This window comes from Thamnophis elegans, chromosome Z (assembly GCF_009769535.1).
Source record: "Thamnophis elegans isolate rThaEle1 chromosome Z, rThaEle1.pri, whole genome shotgun sequence".
NCBI classification, from domain to species: Eukaryota; Metazoa; Chordata; class Lepidosauria; order Squamata; family Colubridae; genus Thamnophis; species Thamnophis elegans.
In genome coordinates, this window is record NC_045558.1 from 105881379 (window position 1) to 105903324 (window position 21946).

At 37.6% G+C, this 21946-nt stretch overlaps 1 protein-coding gene across 1 annotated transcript in view; it reads right to left on the bottom strand.

The window, feature by feature from the left end:
• Nucleotides 1–20178, bottom strand: part of LASP1 (LIM and SH3 protein 1) — a 41898-nt gene extending 21720 nt beyond the window's left edge. The window contains 4 exon segments of the mRNA XM_032235146.1: nucleotides 2669–2753; nucleotides 14374–14468; nucleotides 19906–19960; nucleotides 19962–20178. Of these exon segments, the coding sequence (XP_032091037.1) occupies nucleotides 2669–2753; nucleotides 14374–14468; nucleotides 19906–19960; nucleotides 19962–19978 (252 nt within the window). The 5' untranslated portion in view covers nucleotides 19979–20178.
• Between the last annotated feature and the right edge of the window lie 1768 nt (nucleotides 20179–21946).

Below are 21946 nucleotides of genomic sequence, written 5' to 3' on the forward strand. Positions count from 1 at the left end.
GATAATGCATGTTAACAAACCTATAATTACAAGTTCTATGGCCAGCCACTTTTAAGTGTTCTTTTAAATCAGAGAAAGTTATTAATGGCAAAATGATTAATGATTGAAGATAGATAAAAAAACAAGTGAAGTAACTATGACCTATATAAAGACCTTTGAGTTATATCATGTCATATCATATCCCCAAAATAAGACAGGATCTTATTTTCTTTTGACCCCCCCGAAATAAGCGCTTGGTCTTATTATTTTTGAGGTGCAGGAGGCAGCGAGCGTGGTCACCTCATGCTTGCTGCTGTGTTGTAATATTTTCAGGGAGGGCTTATTATTCAGGGAGGTCTTATTGTCAGGGAAATAGGGTAGTAGCATGTTGTTAGAACTTGTAGAATATTATTCCATTACTGTAGGGATCAATGCACTGAAAAAAAGAAATTTCCATTGAATCTATTTGCTTTATAACTTCTCCTTCCTCCTCCTCACTGAGCAAAGTTCTCTCATTGTTAGCACACTCTAAAGGAGGAAATGAGGGTTTTGTGAAAAAATTCTACCTAGCTCATAGAACCCATCAGTGGGAGGTTTGGGGGGAAAAACTAAGTATATTGGCAATTACTTTGGTATGAGACAGCTACTTGCATTTAACAATGAAAGACAATAATTTCCCTAATTTATGCAGTAAATTTGATAAGAGGAATACAGGTAGTCCTCAGCTTATGGCTGTTCAATTAAAGTTACAATGTCCTAGGCTGGGAATCAGCAACCTGCTGCTCTGGAGCCCTCTGGAGCCTTTGGGCCCTCTGCTGCGTCTCCCTGCCACCCTGTCATGGCAGAGGGATGAAAGAGCCATTGTCCTGTCGGGGCAGTAGCATGGTCGGAGATTGGTGCGGGAGCGAAGGACCCCTGCACTTGTCTTTGCGGGGCAACAGCACTCTGCCTTCGTTGTGGTACATTTGCTGTTGCTGCCAGCAAAGAGAGCTGAGAGAGAATGGCAGGGGCAGATCTTGTCAGGGTGGGGCCATCCCCACAAGCCTGGCCTTCCTCTTCCTTGTCGGTGGGGCCAAGAAAAAGAGGGGGGCGTGGGGAAGCGCTCCCCCCGCTGAGCACAACAGCCGAGAGGGAGGAGATGGCCCAGCAGAAGCGCCCCCATTGGCAAGTTGGATGGTGGAGAGGCATGGGCTGCCTCTCACAGAGGGATGCTGTTCTCTGCCTTTGAAACACGCCACTTTCTGTTGCCTCTGCCTTGCCCAATTTCACCTCTTTCAAAAGCATGCTTCACAATGGGGGAGACTGCATCCCCTCCTCCTCCTCCTGGAGCCCATTCCCTGTCCCACTCGACCCTGGCAATTCTTTCTCTCTTGAGGCGGAAAGCAAACCTGGAAGTAGCCGCCCGCCATTTCCTGCCAGTCAGGCAGCAAGAGAGCAAAAGAGAGAGATTCGACTTGATTCAGCCCTCACCAAAGAAACTCTCACCCATCAGCCAGTCTGTGTGGGTGTGTTTCTCTCTCTCTGTATTTCTCTCTCTCCCTGACTCTGTGTCTCTTCTCACTCTCTCAGAAAGCCCTGCGTGCTCTCCTTGGGGCTTTTCACTACCTGTTTTTCTTTCTTCCTTTTGGAAATTCAATTGCAAAATCCTGCAGTCACGATATATGACTTTTCCAACTGGTTTCTAACAAAAATAGTCAATTGGGGAAGTTGGAGTCACTTAATAATAATGTGATTCCTTAAGAACATAGTGAAAACAGTTGTAAAATCAGGTCTGGTCACACTTTATAACTACACCCAACTACGACAAAATTTCCATTCTATTCCCAATGGTGGCGATAAATTAAGGATTACTGTATTCTACTAGCCTTTGAATGTAACCATTTATTATTTGATATGCAGATTTCAACATGCATTCTTATCTTTATTGCAAAATAATATATAATACAGATGGTTTGGCTTGCTAAGGCCTAGTACCAAACAACACCCAGGTAAATTTGTATGATTTTTTAGGAATAAAATCTGATTTTATTAATACTATAAGAAACTATTTCTGCATTCAAATGCATACTTTGCTTTCCTAGTATGCAAAAACATTTTACAATTCTTTATGTAGTTTTGCTCTGTGCAACATGATATGACTCTACACCTTTATAATTGAGATTCAGGCAAAGGATTGATGGAGTTAAAGCTTCAACTATTGCTGCTCTTGAGAATCCACAAGGTACAGTCCTCAATGCTGAATAAAGGAATTCCTCTTTCAGGTTGAATCTTCTCAATCCTATTACTCTATGCTATCTCTGCACATATCACCCTACTTCTTCATAACTTAACTATCTGCCATGTTTATACCTTGATTCATCCTTCTCACTCTTAATAGGTATATAAGGACTTTCACAATTGTACTTTCATGCTCTGGATTCCTGAGCTAGTTTTAAGATACTATCTTTCATGTGTTGCATTATAAGTGTTATCTCTTGTAGAGTTAACAGCTTATATTTTATTTCATTTCCATACTTTTCTTCTGGTAATAAGGGGAAAGTAAAGCAGCTTTGATTTTTAAGCATCAAGCCATGCTCTCTTTTATGATATTGACTTCTTCACTAAAATCTTCCTTGAGTATAGTTTGGAGGAATGCAATTGCTAACATACAGCAACCTGCATAATGAGAACAAACAGTTAAAAGCCTTACTTGACTCTGAAGTTCACTCTGCTGCTTAAGGCGCAGGTTCTCTGGAGTGTCAGCCACCATAGTGAAGGACTGCTTTGGATAATGTCTGCAAAATAAATAAGTAAATAAAGCAGAATTAACAGTGTCTAATCTTAATCTGAACTAGCCAATAACTATCTAAGGAAACGGTACTAACTACTCCTCTTTCTAGGTTTCCTTCACTTTTTGGCTTCTGAATGAATTATGAGCATTTATTAGTAATTAAAGATACTTCTATCCATCATAGTAAGAGTATTTACAATTTATTGATGTTATTTTCGGTTCCTGAAAGATTACAAAAATAGTCAAAATTTAAATTTGAAAATCTCAGCTTTAATCTATTTAAAAAATAACTCTAAACACTTAAATGCAATACTCATATTGTTCTATTAATATATTTTCTGTCAAAAATTCAGCTTTCATAAAATTTCAATCCTTATTATTGAAATCAGATATGTAGTGTACTAAATTTTGTACCATTGCTCAGCATCAGCCATATGTTCTTTTGTATAGGATTCTATTTTGATGGATGCATAAGATACCAATCTGCTAATAAATGAAGCAACTGGAAGGATTCTGCACAAGAGCATGTTATAGCTTGATTTATTTTGTGCATATCTTTGTTCTATGACTTATGACAGTGCCAAAATGGTGTATGCATGCGGCATGAAAAGAGACAGCTCATAACAACAGTGATTTGGAGAAAATTAGTTCCTTATTAACCAGAATTAGATGATCACGGTTATTACCGATGGCCAATTAAAACTATGATGAGTTTACAAAGAAATAAAAAAGATATTCTTTTAAGGCGCTGTAGACAATTAAGTAGGTCAGACGGATATGCCCACAAGCCCTATAAAATTGTTTAGAATTACTTTAACGAACAAACAAACTTCTAACCCAATGCTGTAAGGTCAAGCTTGAAAACAAGCCCTAATAAATTAAACAATAAATGAACAAAATTTCAGAGGCAGAAAAGCAGTAGTTTTACCAAAAAAAAAAAAGTAACTTACATGTGCATATTATTTTGTGTAAGTTTTTGTTGTCCTTGTGCAAAATTTGAACTTTCTTTTCCAGTTGTCTAAATCAGGCAACAATCAATTCTAATGTAGTTTCTACGCTTCTCCCAGTCTCTTCTTGCTTCCTTACCTATTCCTTATCTTTCCATTATCTTTCCATTACTAATTCCAATTTTCTCCCTAACTCATCCTGTCTTAAATGTATGTTTTACAACTAATATAAAATAAACACTTATTTATTTATTTGATTCAATTTACCCAATAATGACAAAAAATGAGCATAACAACTTGTAGCTAAACCAGTGAAAAATGCCTGTGAGGTTTTTGAGTATAGTATCATCAGGTTTTATGAATGAATAATCTCTATGTCCTGGTATAAAACAGAAAAGTAATAGAACTTTAACTCCCTCCATCTATGAACTACCTTTTGCTTTCTTGGACTATGAAATGCTCTGTATATTGTTGACAATTAGTCTCCATTCAGTGAATAACAACCTCCACTGTTTAAATTCTTTGTTCTAAGAAAATAGCTGACTTCAATATGTATTTATATTTATAGGATTTATAGACTGTTCCAGTCAGAATTGGTTCCAAGCAGGTGTCACTGAGACACCTGCTGGGACTCAAAGATTTAAAAAATCAGAGACAGAAAGCAGAAAAATAAACTGTGGCAACTAATAGACATTGAAGTATAAATTATAGTTATTCAATGCTATGCCTAGAGGATAAAGATGGTAAATGGGCTTGCTAATGCCAGTTGTAAGGTTACTGCAAAACATGATAATATTCTAAGTAAAAAAACTAATATAATAATAAACCCATTAGCTGAAATAGGCTACATAAATTAAATCAATAAAATAATACATAAATAAATAATCCAAGTCATAAAACCATATTTAGACTAAATGATATAATGCAAAGTTAATGCATCAAACTAATAATCAAACCTGTGGTGAAAAGCCCAAAAAAATCTTCTACCAAAAACACTTATCCCAATAACATCAATAGGTTCATGCTTCAAAATAATCAGTATGGGCATTTATCTATTGTGCTCAAAATTAAAGGAGATACAGAAGAACCAACATGCACATTTCTAATGTTTATTCAGGGTGGATAAAGCTGGGAGCAGATCTTGAGTTAATCAGGACAGTTAACTGTCTTGAAAAATGTAATTATTACTCATAATCTATGAAAGAGATTGTCTAATGTCCTTTCAGAGCTCTTTTGAAAAGTTCCAAAGCCACCAATTATGGAGGTATTATATCATATTTCCTGGCACAATTAATGCCAATACCAGGTCTTTTATCTTAAAAGTGTTTGCAGCATAAAGAAGTAACTTCTCCCATTAAGTGCAGCAAAACAATTTGAATTTGAAATAAAATTTGTCTGAATTTCATTTTCTATTTGATTTAATTAATTCTGTACCATAAAGATATTGATACCTCAAACTTTAATTCCTTGCAAGGAAGTCTATAAAGAACTGCAAGGAATAAAAACAGGGTACCTGATAAAAGACATTTTTATTTTTCCCCAGAAGAGTACATACTTATATATACAGCTAATATTCAAATTACTCACATCGTAGGACCCGGATTTCAGAAGTCACTATTTAAATCCAAATTTGGTCTAATTGAGTTTTAGGCCATTGAATATTGAACTTAGACAAAACAAGCTGATCTTTTGCAGTCAGAAAGCTGCCAGTGATTGTCTAGCAACCTAATGAATCCTCCTTTTTTCATAATTTTTACCTTTTTTTCTTGGTTTCTCAAATAAAACAATTGCTAATGTTTAGCTTTCCAAAAGTATTTTAGAACCAATCCTGGAAATTTAAATTGCTACTGCAACTGCTGTGAGACAAAACAGCAAGAGACAAAAAAGAAATCTAGCACAGGGAACAGATCTCGATTAGTTTCTTGCTAGCAGAAATATAAGCAGCAGAAAGTTGTCATATACCCATTATTCCAGGCTTCTATCATGTAACTGCAATAAGTTCACAGTTCACAAAAGCAATTCAATTATTTTGCTCCATAGAATTTCTAGTACATCAAGAAACATTACTCCCATCTTCCATATTTATAATTTTCTTCAAATCCCTTCTCATTCTATCATCTTATATCTGGGGTTTTTTTTTGGGGGGGCGGGGCGGAGGAGAAACCTTTGAGACAATTTTGTTTCCTGTTGATTGCCTAGTCCAATTCAAGTAGCTTGTTGGCAACATTATTAGAAGTGCTTTAATACTGCCTTCTTTCTTAGTCCTTCACAGTCTCCTGTCCAATACCTTTAGTTATCACATAAAAATGAAAAATTTTCTTTCCCAACCTTTTTTCTGAAAAAAAAAAAACATTTTTTCAATATACTTTCCTTTTACCTTCCACACAAGAAATGGATTTACATTTTCTATATTAATGAGAAACTTCCTTGAAATTCAGAATACTTGGGGGGGGGGGGAGGAGGAGAAAGAAACACATTTAAATGAAAGGTTTACCTGAAATAGAATAGACAAGTGCTCAATACAACAGGGAGAAATAGAAAGAAAAGTCCCATTGGGAATTGAATCTCAATACTTGTTCTAACTTTTCATTCTTTAAAAGTACTTTTCTAAAAGTACTTAGAAAAGTAACTGTTTAGATTTATGTAGACATAATCCCAAAACAAATGGTTAAGATTATGGTTTCTCAGCATATATGGATCAAATATTTTTTTTAAATTATATAGCCCAGAGATGGCTAACCTTTTTGGTGTTGGGTGCCAAAAATGCACGTGCTGGCACCCATAATGCAAAGTACACCCCCACATGTGCATGTGCGCACAACCAAGCCTCCCCCTGCTTTCCTCAAAAATGAGCTTGGTATTTCCTCTGGGAACAGGGGAGGCCGTTTTCGCCCTCCCCAGGCTCCAGGAAAGCCTCCGGAGCATGGGGAGGGTGAAAAATGGGCCCAATGGGTCTACCAGAAGTTCAGAAATGATCTGTTTCCGGCTTCTGGAGGGCGGGATGGAGGAGGCTGTTTTTCACCCTCTCCAGGCTCAGAAGGTTTTCCTTAAGCCGGGGGAAGATGAAAATGGCCTCCCCAGGCCCTCTGGAAGGCCAAAAATCAGCTGGCCAGCACACGTCATTACGGATATAGCCTTTTGCAGTTATACTTGTAGAAATCACAATGGGATAACTCCAGAATATCATACACAAAAGCACAAAATGTCATTGTATTAATGATACAACAGGATTCAAATAAAAAAAAAACAGTGCTATTCATATAAAAACAGAACTGCTATATGTACCAATGAACAGTGCTTGGCAATAAAATATTAGGTATCATTTTTTCCCCAATGTTTAAATATAAGATATTTCTCTAAACTTCCACAATATTCAATTCCTTTGCATATTTCCCAGCTGTATATAAAGACCAAACTCATAATTTAAATGAACACTTAGTTGTTTCATTATCATACACCTACAAACACACATACACACATATTGATTTCTTCCTAGAATGCTAGAAAAGGATATCACAGCTTTAATCAACCAAGAGCACTATTCCAACTTTTCAGATCCCAATAAAAACAAAATATATTTTACCGTTTTAAAATAGTTGTTTTGTAAAAAGGAACAGTATGTCTTCCTCCCAGGATAAGGGAGGGCAGAGGAAATAGCTTTACAACAAGGTTACTTGCTTCCTGCCTGTTAATATTGCACATTAATGAAATAAAGAGACCCGACTCAATGGGTTACATGCAAGACATCTTCTCCTAACTATCTCCTATTCAAATAATTTTAATCAATATTATCACTTTTTGCTGTTTGGAAATAAAACCATCGATTTCTATGCCTAAGGTATAATTTATTGAATACCACCAAGAAAACCAACTTTTTCTATTTAAGATTCGAAGTAACCTAAGATATTTACTAGTGCAGAAATCTCAAATTCAAATTACCAGAGTGCCACACAAGGGCCAGCTTAAAGATTGTGATACTAAAGACTGCAACAAAAAAACTCTCTTATAACTTGAAAATTAAGAAAATGATCACCATCATGGTGTGCCACGAAATTTATTTATTTATTTTTTAAAAAAATATTCTATAAAATAGAAAATCTCTCCAGAACTGCATTCTGGTCATTGATCTGGGAATATCTCCACCATTATTCAACTCCATATTCTGAGATGAAGTCAACCCCAACCCCAACCCCAATTATTAGCCAGTAACAATCTTAACAAAGATCCAACTTTTGAGGGATAAAAGCAAACTGCCCCCCCCCCCAAGGGGGTGGAAATGTTGGTGGGTCTTATACACCAAATATGGCAATTTTTGGCCTCGCGAAACTCCGCCCCGTGCACCCTGTTTTTTTGGGACCATTTTTCGCCAAAACAGGATGCACAGAGGGTTTGGGAGGCCTGCACAGTACTCCTAGGCGCTGGGGAGGGCAAAAACAGGATGCGTAGGGGGTTGGGGAGGCCAAAAATGGGCCCATTTTTCATGAAAATTGACCTGGTTTTCATAAGAATGGGATGTGCAGAGGGTGTAGGAGGCCTGAAGAGTGCTCCTAGGGACCAGGCAGGGCAAAAACAATTTTTTCTTTTTTTTCCTCTTCAAAATCTTGATGCGTCATATAGTCCAAAAACTACAGTAAATCCACTTTCAACTAGTAGGAGCATTCTTGAAGAAGTAGTGAACTGCTCTCAAGAAAGAAACCTGCAAAAAAAAAACCCACTCCATTATATTTTTCTATTTTTAAAAAGTGCCACATCAAATCTCCGTTCATTCCACTTATGCCTCTTTTCCAAAATTGTCAACCTCCAAGCACCTAAAGGTAGTGGTAAATCTGAATTTTAAAGGAAACTCAGTCAGTGAATCCACTGAACACAAGAATGTAATCCACTAATACAGGTAGTCCTCAATTTACAACAGTTTGTTTAGTGACTGTTCAAAGTTACAACAGCACTGAAAAAAGTGACATGACAATTTTTCTTACTTATTGCAGTATCCTCATGATCACATGATCAAAATTCAGATACTTGGCAACTGGTTCATATTTATGACACGCTGTATGCCGGGGTCATGTGATCACATTTTGTGATCTTCTGACAAACAAAGTCAAAAGGAAACTCAGATTCAGTTAGCAACTTTGTCACTAACTTAACAACTACAGTGATTCACTTAACAACTGTGGCAAAAAAGATTGTAAAATGGGACAAAGTTCACTTAACAAATTCCTCACTTAGCAACAGAAATGTTGGACTCAACTGTGGTTATAGGTCAAAGACTACCTATACATGTATGCTCAGAAACAAATCCCCTAGAATGTATCACCAACTCTCAAGCATTTACCCCACAGCCAATTCCTTGGGATGTCATGTCAACAAGGGACCAGAATATATCTGCTCTCAGGCTACGAGAAGGAGAAACTATAAGAGGTGAAGCCCTAGCCTAGCTGCAATGGACTAATGAGGGAGGACCACCATAGCCATCTTCTCAATCATCATTTCCACTTCCTTGACTAATGGAGGACCTGAAGCCAAGTTCAGTAAGCAGCTGCTCCACCCTTTTACCAGCCTTTTGTGGTACCAACGTCATTCTTTACCACTGTGCCTCTGTCCTTGTGAAGTAGGACCATATGTTACCCATGGAACACAAGTCTGAGACCCACTGATCTAATCAGTTGGATTAGATGGAGTTGCCCTATCAGTATAATAATCCATTATTATAGAATCCCTGACAGATTCTATAATAATGAATTACTATATCTATTCAATCTTTGTTCCAGCAAAACAAAGTCTATATCCTGGGAGAATCCGTTCCATTGTATAACAGCTTTAACAATAGGAAATGATGCCTCATGTCCAGTTATTTCCACTTTAATCAGTTTCTTGTTCTGTCTTCAGCAACAACTGTGATCAGTTTTCTAAATCCAAGGACATGTGGCAATTTGCACTGTTGACAGAAGAGACTATGAAGTAAATCCTTGAGATTGCACTAAATGTGCCCCCTTCACCCTACACCACCAATGAGGAAAAAACTCAGAGGGCCTAAAAAGCAACAGCTCCCATTGGAAAGTTATGTTCAACTTACTATATGACACCATGACAGTAGAGAGGAAGCACAGCTTTCATTGTATTGCTCTCATTAAGAAATAAACTTAAAACTGGGCACAAATCCAGAAAATGGACAGAAGAAAGTCTGTATGAAGCATATTTGAAGAAGCACACTTGTTTCTGCCAGTATAAACGTAGCCCTTTTTCTTCTTCAAACCTTCCCAAAAGATAGGACATTCATTGTTCAATTCCAGATTTTATGGAGATTGTTTAGAAAAGAGAACTTTGTAAGCAACTTTGAACATAGTTGCAGTTCACCCCCACAATATTATGTCAAACCATGAATATGCTCTGCCATAATATATTTTATATACTATAAAATATACTATATACTAAAACTAGCATTTGAGGTTTTACATTTGAATTCAGTGGTTTAGACAAAGAACATTTTAAACCCAAATATGAGGCATGAGTAGCAAAAAGTATCCTAGAGCCTATAGATATTGTAGATATGTAATATAATTTAATAAATAAAGCAAATTCTATAATTTCAATAATTTTTCAGAGGCCAAATTTTTTCCCCAAATTTTCTTATTCCTGGGGGTTGGAATTGGTTTGTCACATGATTAAAGTCTGGTCATAATATAATTCTGAAGCAAACAGTATCTCAAATAAAAATGTTTTGTTCTGAGACCAGAAAAAAGAAGGTTCATTTAAAATGTTCTACTGGAATATATATGCTGTGGAACCTATGACAACAACTGAGACTACAACTTTTATTGTACATTGTTGCCACCTTAAGTCCAGTCAGATCCAATTTCACAACTTTTATGGCAGTCATTAAGCAAATCACCATGGTTACGCAAATGTGATTTTTAAGGGACTCCAGGTAATCATCAACTTATGAACAAAATTTAGCCCAAAATATCTGTTAAGTTAGACATTTGTTAAGTGAGTTTTGCCCCATTTTACAACCTTTCTTGTCACAGTTGTTAAGTGAATCGCTGCAGCTGGTAAGTTAGTAACACAGTTGTTTAGTGTTACACCATTGTCTCTGCTTGTGAGAAAGTCAGAAATGGTGATCACATGACCTTGGGACTCAGCAATAGTTATAAATACGAACCAGTTGATCACATGATCATGGGGATGCTGCAAAGGTTGTAACTGTGAAAAGCAGTCATAAGTCACATTTTTCAATGCCATTGTAATTTTGAATAGTTACTAAATGCACTATTGTACTTCAAGGACTACCTGAACTGCGGGCTCTGGTCAAGCATTGCTTATAAGCTAAGAGATGAATAGGAAATGAACTTCCAATAATGTTTTCTGCTATCCTCACCACTCTGCATAGCCTTCCTAGCCAAAATAGGAAGTAATAATATCCAAAATAATATCCAAACCACACAGTAAGACAATATGATATGATGCTACATAGACAAAGGCATTTGATACAATGCTTTGCCAAAGTACTTTGTCCGTTGCTGTTCTCAACTGTATCTGTCCGCCCCGTGCCAACTCAGCGAAGCGGTAGAAGTGATGTGCCAGTGCCTGGAGGCTGTCAGGGTCTGGATGGGAGCGAACAAGCTTGCACTCAATCCCGACAAGACTGAGTGGCTATTGATGCTCCCTCCCAAGGATGGTCCAACTATTCCATCTCTTAGCCTGGGGGGTGAAACCATATGCCCCTCAGAGAGGGCTCGCAATTTGGGAGTCCTCCTGGATCCGCAGCTGACGTTAGAACATCACTTGTCAGCTGTGACCAGGGGGGGCCTTTGCCCAGGTTCGCCTGGTGCATCAGTTGCGACCCTATCTGGACCGGGAGGCCCTTCGTCACCTCAAGACTGGATTACTGTAACGCGCTCTACATGGGGCTGCCCTTGAAGAGTGTTCGAAGACTTCAGTTAGTCCAGAATGCAGCCGCGTGAGCGATAGTGGGGTATACCTAGGTACATCCACGTTACACCTATCCTCCGCGAGCTGCACTGGCTTCCCATTGGTCTCCGGACATGCTTCAAGGTGCTAGTCGTTACTTCTCTGTAGCTGCTCCGGCCTTATGGAACGATCTCCCCGTGGAGATCCGAACCCTTGCTACCCTTTAGGCCTTCCGCAAAGCGATGAAGACCTGGCTGTTCCGGCAGGCCTGGGCTGTTGATTTATCCAGCCCCATTCTAAGCTATATGAATGTTGTGAAATTTTAATGTCTGTTTTTTAATTTTTATATTTTCCCCCTTCCTGCCTTTATCTGTAAGCCGCCCTGAGTCTCTCGAGAGTGGGCGGCATACAAATCCTAATAAACAGTAAACAGTTCTTTGGCTTGATTCAAAACCAGCTTGCAATGGGCTAAACCAGTTACAATTTGCTTTATCCAGATTTTCCATGGTGTCCTGCAATGAATGTTCTTCCATGGGGTTATGTTCTCTTAAGTAGCTTGCTTGGGTGAAAAACTGGTCCGTTCTGCAAATGTTCCTAAAGCATCTCAGATGCCATTTTGGATTTTACTGGCAATTTTTAGTTGGTTGCAGCATTACTGACATATGGTTTCATTGTACAGAATCAATGTGATAATCTATGAAGTTTGTACATTTGGAACTTCTTCAATTTTTGGACCTATTGCTATAAAGCATCTATGACCTAGTCTGAAATAGAAATGCTGGTACATCAGTGACCAAAACATTCATTTATGTATGTATGTTAAATTTCTACCGTAAGTGCCAATTGAGTGAATCAATAACCTGTGGTAGCAGCACCAATTCAGTGTTTCATTTCAGTTATTGAAGCAATTTTCTTTCCTCTACTATAGAGGCAAAATATTTCAATTTAAGTACACATAGGATAATAGTTATCACAACACAAATCCTTAACCCTAACTTCACAGAGCAAAAACAAACAAACAAACAAGCACATACATACATACATACTCAGCATTCAATTTATTTACTGGAGAAATAGTAATGAATTTAATTTATTATCCTAATAAATTTCTTACCTAAGACTTTCTTTCTTCAGTAGCTCCACAGGGATCCAGCAGCAGAAATGTAACCCATAACTGCTATTTTATTGGCAAATATATATTCACCATGGTTTGGTGGATTTAGAGAATTTAACGATGGCATATTTTGAACATTCAAAATAATCTGGAATAAAATATCTCATTTTGTCCCAAGTCTGACATGTATTTTATTTTGTTGTACAAGTAATGGAAAATTCAAACGACCATTCCCAATAAGGAACATTCTGTACTCTACAACACACACAGCTATGAATGTGCAGTTCATAGTACTACTAGCAGAGGATGACTACTTTCTTCTTACTTTGAAAACAGCCTTACAGAAGTTGCTAATATTAAATATTATTTTAATCTTTTTTCTTTTTGTTTAAATGAATCCAAATAGCAGAAGTAGTCCAGTGATTTCAGGCAAACATTTCATTAGCTTTTATATGAATTCTGAAAATTTACCACAGCTAATTTTAATTTTTGTCTTCCTATTTTTAAATAATTATGTTTTCATTTCCAAAGCAGATCAGTATCACTGAAATTACTCATGCTTCCCTTACTTATACATACATACAACATGTTATATATGTAGCAGTGATATCAACAGAAAGCCTTTCTTATATTGAAATTTAAAAATATCATCCTAAATTAGATTACAATATTAAGAAATTTACTTAGGAAATCAACTAATAATATTTTTACCAAATGAAAAACTTATTAATGAGCTTTTATTATCTGTAATACACCGTACAACTATACAATCCTTCCAAGCCTATCTCCAAAGGCTATTTCCGAGTACTTGGAACATGGGCTCAGCACCATCCAGAACACCTGTTCACCTATTTTAAAATATATATTTAGAAGATATTATGGCAACCCAAATAAACAATGCCACCAGAAGACCAAGATCTGAGGAAACAGTAATTGCAATTTATATTATTGCCCAATTAGCAGCTATGCTTTCATGCTACATATTTCTGCTTAAATTTATACATAACTGCTCTTCATTTAAAAAGTTCATTCTAACTGTAACTTGCTCTCTGTTTCTCTTTTAATAAGGCTATTTCTCACAAAACATTCTCTGCTCCTTACTGCTGACTAAAATTTCCCTTGCAGTAATTTGGTTATTACTTTCCAAAGCATGTTTAAATATGTAGCTCTTCTTCCTTCTGTGATTACCACTCTGCTTTATCACAGTTGTTCCTCAGTCTCAAATCTCTCTCGTCAATTAGATTATTGCTAAGGAATTATTTGTGACTTTTTTTTCTTTTAGTGAAACCACAATGTTCCTTTTATATTTGTTACAAACTTATTAACCAACAGTGACACCAGTTTTTTTTTTAATTTAGCAAGACATGTCATGCTGGTATCACTGTCATTTAATATATTATTGTCATTACTTTCATATTTATAAAGGAATTGAAAGCTTAACACAGTCCATTTTAGAAATTTAGAAACTTAAAATGCACTGCATAGGACTAAGATGCCATGAGTACATTCTTCAATCAGTTTTTTTCTTCATATTGTTTATCTGCAAATGGTTTAAGATCTCAACCAAGATCTAGAAATGTTATAGTTCCTTACAAATAGTTTTGATTTGTGCATCTCTAAAATTATGAGAACAAAACTCTGAAAAGCATACTTACGCATTGCAGTATGGCTTCTTCTCATAGCCCTTGTAGTTTTTCATGTTGAGAGTCATCTTGCAGACTTCGCAATGAAAACATGCTTTATGCCAGTACTGTGGAAATATAAGAAACATTTCAAGTGGATTAATTAACTAAAGAATGTATATCCAAAGATAGCATATCTTTGTACCAGTCATACATTCCTGATGGATTTTTTAGATAGATGCTCACTGTAAGAACTTTATGTTGCTCAAATGTAACAAACTTTTTTTGTAAACAAAAACTGAACAAGTCCAGAAAAAACATGTATTTTATTTAGTTAGTAAAAACACTAGTAAGATCTTAAAATAACTAGTTTGTAACTACTAAACTTATTAACTGTATTAACCCAAATGGAAGTTATTTTATGTGATCTTACAACAGAATACTCTTCTGATATTTAAGAAAACCAAGTTTCCCATTGGTTTGAAAGAGCTATTTTATTATCAAGATTAAGAGCAGAGTTAGTTCATGTTAGCATTTCTAAGTGGAAGATTTCATGTTTTCTGAAATAGGCACAGAAATTTCTGAACTGAGAAAACGTAGCACTGAATTGTCACCTGCAACTATTCTGATAGTGGAAAGAATATACAGGTAATCTTCAATTTACAACCATTTGTTCAACCTTATGATGGCCTTGGGAAAAGTGATTCGCATGGATCTTTTACAAGTTACAACCATCACATCACTGATTTGGACACTAGGTGACTGGTTTGCATTTACAACTGATTGCAGGATTCTGTGGTCATCTGTAACTTTCCTAATGGTTCCAATAAGCGACATCAACTGAGGAAATTGTATTCAATTAATGATCAGAAGATTCACTTAATTTAGTAAAAATTATCATAAAATCAGGACTGGTCATATGACTTCCTTAATAATGATATGATTTAGGATGGAAATTCCAGTCCCATGTGTGGTTGAAAGTTGAGGACCTACGTGAATTCACAATAGAAGATGAACTGGAGAGCCCATGTAGTAAAATAATATTATTATTATTTTGCTTAACTGCCTAAACTGAAATTGCATTAAACCGTAACGTGGAAGCTAAGCATCTCAGTCATTTCTTTGATCTTAAACGCTATGAAGATCCTAGAACATAATTTTTGAGAGGGGGCACATCATTCATGTATTATGTAAATACTAGGTTAATTAAATAATGAAAACCTGTCAAAGCTATGATTATATATGATTGTTCTTCGCTTTCCTTTTTGTCAGGCACTAGTCATAGTTTCTACAGTGGCCACATTCAGTGTTACAACATTCTTTGTCCCTCTTCATCTCAGAATAAGTAACAGAATAACTGTTGTAAGAGGTCTTGAAAATCTTCCAGTCCAACGCCTTGCTCAATCAGGAGGCCCTAAACCACAGGGGCTGTCTAATTTTGTCTTCAAAATCTCCAGCAATGGAATATCACAACTCTGGGACACAAATCATTTTTAAAACAATGGATGAAATATGGTTATTAATTTTAAGCAAATTTTAGTGTGACTTTGCTTGTGTCACACACCACTTTTTAAGTTGAAAGATTGCTATATGAAAAATGTATTTGCCCAATTTTATTGGTAGCTACAATATTTTGTTACATATTATTGTGAATTTTATTATCTGATAACAGTATTCAAATTTGCCATGTACTTTATATTTGAGAAGAAATTTCAATTTGCAGTCACTCAAATTGTGCAAATTATGAAGTTAAGAAGGCTTCGGTTTTAAGACTTATTTGAGACTTCCAGTTGCCCTGCATTTGTTTGCTGATTGAAAACATACAGTTATATATGAGTATAAATTAAAGAGGTCCTGGTTGGGTTATGTCAAATGTTCATTGAAAATTAAAAAATATAAAAATGAACTATATGAGGAATTGGGTTCAGACTCATGTAAGGTACAAATATGTTGCTCTAGGCAATAAAATGAGGCAGACTTCTAATACTGATGAGTCATTATGTGCTCTTGTCATCTAGGCTGTATTTAAAAATTGGGTGTGGTGAATTCCATATTATTAGCTGACTCCAGGATACTTTGCAATTATCACTGATTGTGGGTGTTCAGAAGAGTAGCAAATCTAACTATTGTTCTTGATCATTAAATAGTAGTGTACCAATTCTTGCTTGATAGTCTTGTTTAGAAAGCTGCTGTTGTTCCTTGATGAAAGAAAACAAATTATTACATGGAATCTGTCAATAAAGAGATCCATATGGGTACAGATACTCTTGAGAAACTTTGATTTTACTTCATATTATTTGATAGTTTTCCTTGAATTCTAAAATAATAAAATGCATTACTTTTAATTGTCATTAAAACATGTGCAACGCCCTCCTATGCTCCGTTGTCAGCCTGGATAGCCTCCTGTAGCCCTCTGCCAGCCAAAATGCACCCCTTTTTGGCCAGCAAAGTGCTGCAGAAGGCCTTCCAGACAGAAAACGCGGTGCAGGCACCTCACATGGGAGAGGTATTATCCTGAATGGAAGATATATGTCCCTGGTGTAATGCATGGTCATATTTTGTTAATACTAATATATTGTTTTACTGTTAATCTTTGCAAGCACACCCATAATTGTTGAAGAGTGACAACCATAACAATTTAACTCTGTGATGGTGAACCTTGGCACAGAGAGCCCTCTCTGTGGGTACACGTGCCATCACCAGCTGCTCTTCTGGTTAAAAAAACAGGCTGGTTTTCAGGCCGAAAAACGGCCCCCAAAACAGCCTGAAAATGAGCCCCAAAATGGCCTGAAAACAGCTTGAAAAGCAGCCAAAAAAATAGCCGTAATGTTAGAATGCATGCACTGGCCAATTGGTGTTCAGTGCTCTGGTGCTTTGGCATGCACACATGCACAAGCATGCCCAAGTGCTCCAGTTGGGCACTCAGTGCCGAAAAGGTTCGCCATTACTGATTGTTAAATATTACATGCAATAAAATGTCAATGCTTACCCATTGTTTTTAAATCACAGATTGGACCTTTGGAAACTGACCAAATGTGCTTTTATGTCATAGTTTTTTGCATTCTTTTAATACCAAAATAGAACTTGAAAAAAAAACAATGATTCTAAACATATGTTCAGGTTGTGTCACACAAATCTATTAGTATATGGCACATTCAGACATAATTTTCATGTTTATATTATAAATAGAAAAAATATTATTGCAGTGCAGTGAAAAAATTCACTTGTGTAATTGGCGTAACCTTCCCCTTCCTCTTAATTACCACTAAATGTCTTCAACAGCATATAGATTCATTTCTACTCATGAATTAGCCCTTGTAACACAGGGATCAAATTCGATTGCATCACGGGCCGGATCGTGATGTATGACGTTTTCTGCCTTTGCGGAGACAGGGTGGGCGTGGCCTGCATGTGATGTATCCAGCCCGTGGGCTGCCAGTTTGATAGGCCTGCCTTATAACTTGTGAGTGTAAGCTGTTTAAGGAAGGTCTACTGCAAAAGTGATAAATCTGTAGTTCCCTACTTCTATCTGTACATCAGATAAATCTAACTCAAAATTCATTAAGATTTAGCTCCATCACTATTTCAGTAGTACATAATTAGTAGTTGCAGTTTATGACAGAAATCTCCCCCTTAATAAAGGATATTAAGTGGGGAAACAAAGTTGCCACATCAACTATGAATCTAAAATGTCAAAAACTTTTAAAAGCCATATGTAATAAGATGAGCAAGGCATATAAAGTCTTTATAATTATAAATATGATACACAGCAAAGTCCGTACAATACTTCACTCAGGATTTTTTAAAACAGCAAAATAGTCATTTTTAAAGAATCTGTTCTTATAAACTCTATAACACTGAATTAATCACCAATCCAAAGGGAAGTGGCAAGGGAATAGATCTAATATAAAACAGATGATGGCTAATTTGTTCATCTTTTTAGCTATTGATACACAAAGTTGTTTTTAATTTTAGCAAAAAGTGGTAGAAAGCTTCTCTTGATAGCTGCTTCATTTAAAGCCACTTTTAAAATACTTTAGAAAACTATTTAAAGTAATAACATTTGCTTAAAACACACAATTGAAAACGTGGCTCAAATGCCTGTATATTTTAACAAATCAGAACTGGAATGTCTTCAATATCAAAATCAGCTGTTCTATATAACCTTTACTTCATTTGTTTGCTGGAAATAATTTGATAAAATCATTTTGTAATTCCTCTTTTTTTAAAAAAATGGGCAGGTAATTTGATAAAAATATAGTAATAAGCAAGCAGATGCTTTCTAGGCAAGGTAACATATATTAAGAAAAATTAAAACAAAGCTTTTCTAAGCCTTAGGTTTGGCTATTTGCATAATTTATTTTATTGAAGTTACATTACTGCAAAACTATAAAGTGAGAAGTCTTTACATTATAGATGCTATATTTATAACCACCATAACAATGTCAAACATATTAATTACTTAGCAATAGCTTGTCCTGCTTTTAATATTCTTTCCCGAAATCCACAATGTCTTTATGCAATATTTCCCAGTTCAAACTAGTGTCAACTTAATCCATAATTTTGAGAAGTTGAAAATATAAATCCTGTTAGTTTTCTTTACCACTCCATCTTTCCTAAAATACACTTCCAATAACATAACTGTTGAATATATTTCATACTTTCTTTGCAGGCCTACTGTATTAGCAGTAAGGCACACCTGTCGCTAGAGATCAGCAGGCTTCTCAAATTCTCTTCATACTTCTCTCTTAGATTCGGTTCCAAATTGACTTTTCTGTATAAATCCATGACAAGCGGAATCTGAACCTTAACAGCTACCAATACCACCTCCCCTCCTCCAAAGTATCAAGCTTTCAACGTGTCACCAACCGCCATTCTACAGGTGATACCCACACGTTATATTGTCCCCACAACCATTAAGTTGCCAAAAAGCACATGTACCGTAATTCAGGTCCACCAGGAGATTTGCCACTCCACACCCAGAAAGACTGCTTCAGCTCCACCACGTCTAGGAAGCGCTGGGTTCCTCCCCGCTCTCCCATTCCCTCCTCTACGCAGCCCGCCTTTTGTTCAGGCAATACCTTGTACCTTATATCCTCCCACGTCCTGTTCCTTCAACCACTCCCCGATGGCCACTCTCTAAAATGCCCTCTTTGTGCTTTCACACGCTTCTTCCTCAGCCTGGCCCGCTCTCCCCTTCCGGCAATCACCCCTTCGGAGCCTTGCCTGCTCCTCTCCTCCAACTGGCCCGCCTTCCCTTCCCCTTCCACGCACACGACCATCCCGCCCTTGACATCTCGGCCCCGCTCCACCCAACCGCTCCCCACGAACGCTCTCCATTCACACATCGCACACACATACACACACCCCACCCGGTGCAACCAGCAGCCACAACGGTCCTCCCCTCCGGGCTTGCCAATGCCGCGCTCCTCGTCTCCCCCCCCCCCACCGACTTCCTCGTCTTCGCACCTCCGTGCTTCAAGTTCCTCACAGGCATTCCCTCACAAGCCACTAGCACCCCCCCACCCCCCGCGGGGCTCGCGCCTCTCTCTTCACGGCACCCACCTTGTCGAGGCAGTTCACTTCTCGGTACTGGCGAGTAGTACGGATTTTGCCGCAGGGCGCAGCTGGGATTCATGGCGACCGAAGCGAGGTGGGGAGGGAAGGGTCTGTATGTATGTGAATGCTGCTGTTGCTGCTGCCACCGCCGCCACCGCTACCTCGAAAACTGCGCCCTCGGGAAGGTTCTGCAAAGGACAGCAACGGAAAGGAGGGGAGGCGAATAAGCAGGAAGCACCCCGGCAATGGCTGGTTGCAACTGAGAAGGGAAGGGGCGCGGCAAGCCACTCTCTTTTGCGCGCGCGCGCCTCCTCCGCCTTCTTCCTCGTCAGCACGAGCGGGGGACCGCGGCGCACACACACAAAAGGGAGGGGTGGAGGTGGAAGGCGGCGACGCCAGACGGGTGGCGGCGAGGGGGTGGGTGGGGTTCAGCGCCAAGATTTCGCGGGTCGGGTAGTGAGGCTTAAAAATAAGCTGAGAACGCGGACTATAACGGCACAGCCTCCCTTTTGAGTGTTTCAACTTTGAACTTTCCACTCTAGTACCTATCATCCTCAGCCAGTTCGGCCGAGTTAAGAAGAGGCAGATTTAGAAAAGCTGTCTTGCGTCTACGTAGAAGCGGGAAAACTCCCTTGAACTTTGCCTCGGAGTAGATGAGAGCTCCTGTACTTTTGCATGTTCCCTACAAAACCTTCCCAACCTACTCCAGATATATTTCACTCTTACCTCCCATTACTCCCAGATTGCACACCCAATGGCTAAGAAGTATAGGATTATAATTTAAGATGCTTGGAAGAGAGCGCCTAATAGAGTTTAAGGCTGCTCCTATGTGTGCTAAACCTAGAGTCTAAAAAGGAAAAAGGAAACAGTATAAACAGCACCAAACCAAAAACCACAGAGGTAGCTATTTCCTGGTTACTACAGTACTTTGCAATAGCTATTCCTCCGCCTCATAACAAAATGCTGCTTTTCCTTCTACATATCAGAACTTCCCCATGTTTTTGAAAATCTTGTGACAATCAGTCATTTGACAGGTAGAAAGGTAGGAACTCAACAACTTGCTTCCTCAGTTGAAATTTACCTTTTTTTAAGGCATAGGAGTGACAGCATTTATTGTGGTGGCTATCAATTATGGAGCTTTCTGAAGAAAAACCTCCAAACCAAAGCCTAATGTTAGATCTTTTCAATGGCAAAGCAAGCTATTTCACTAAAATTATCATTTTTTCTATTCTGATAACCAGTCCAAGACTAAATTCATTTCAAGCAAGATCCTTTTACTTTCCAGATACACTATACTATAATGCCATTTTTCCCTAGAAGCATGACAAATTGTTGAAGCTATAAGGAGGAACTAAGGAAAGGATCTGGAATTGACAAGGCCTGAATATAGGCAAAATATTTAATTTATGGGAGGAGTTTCTAGTCAAGCATGTGTTATTCCCAAAACAAGAACAATATATTAGCTGTGCTTTTTCTTTATAAGTCTCCAAGATCTCCACTTTATCCCATTTATCTTCTGGAAATTATGTTAACTAAATAAAATGACATTTTCTAATCATAATAAATATTACTTGAACAGAGATAGAAGTATGAGTTCACTCTATTTACAAACACATGATGGGTGGCGATCAAACACAGCCACAGTAATTTCCCCTTCTGCACCTTTTTGTGTGTGCGCGCGCGCATGCGCAGTCAGTCTTGCTTCCAGTCACGACCAAATTGGGTGCCAACTGAAGTCCTGGAATGGATTACGGTCGTGATTGAGGTCCTTCCGGTTCTTACTCCACATATCATATGAAACTATAAATGGGATTTGTTTCATTTTGATTTAGTGTCAGAACCAGACATAGATGTTTAAACTGATTTAGAGTTTATGTGTAAGCTCAGCTAATTTGGTTTTTCAATAAACTATGCTTAAAACATAAGGTATAGTATGATGTATGAATTGGGCATTATTTCTTACATATAATATGTATGTTACAATTTCACTTCATTTTCACAGCTAAAACTGCCTTCTTTTTCTTTTCTTTTTAAAAAAACAGTTCCT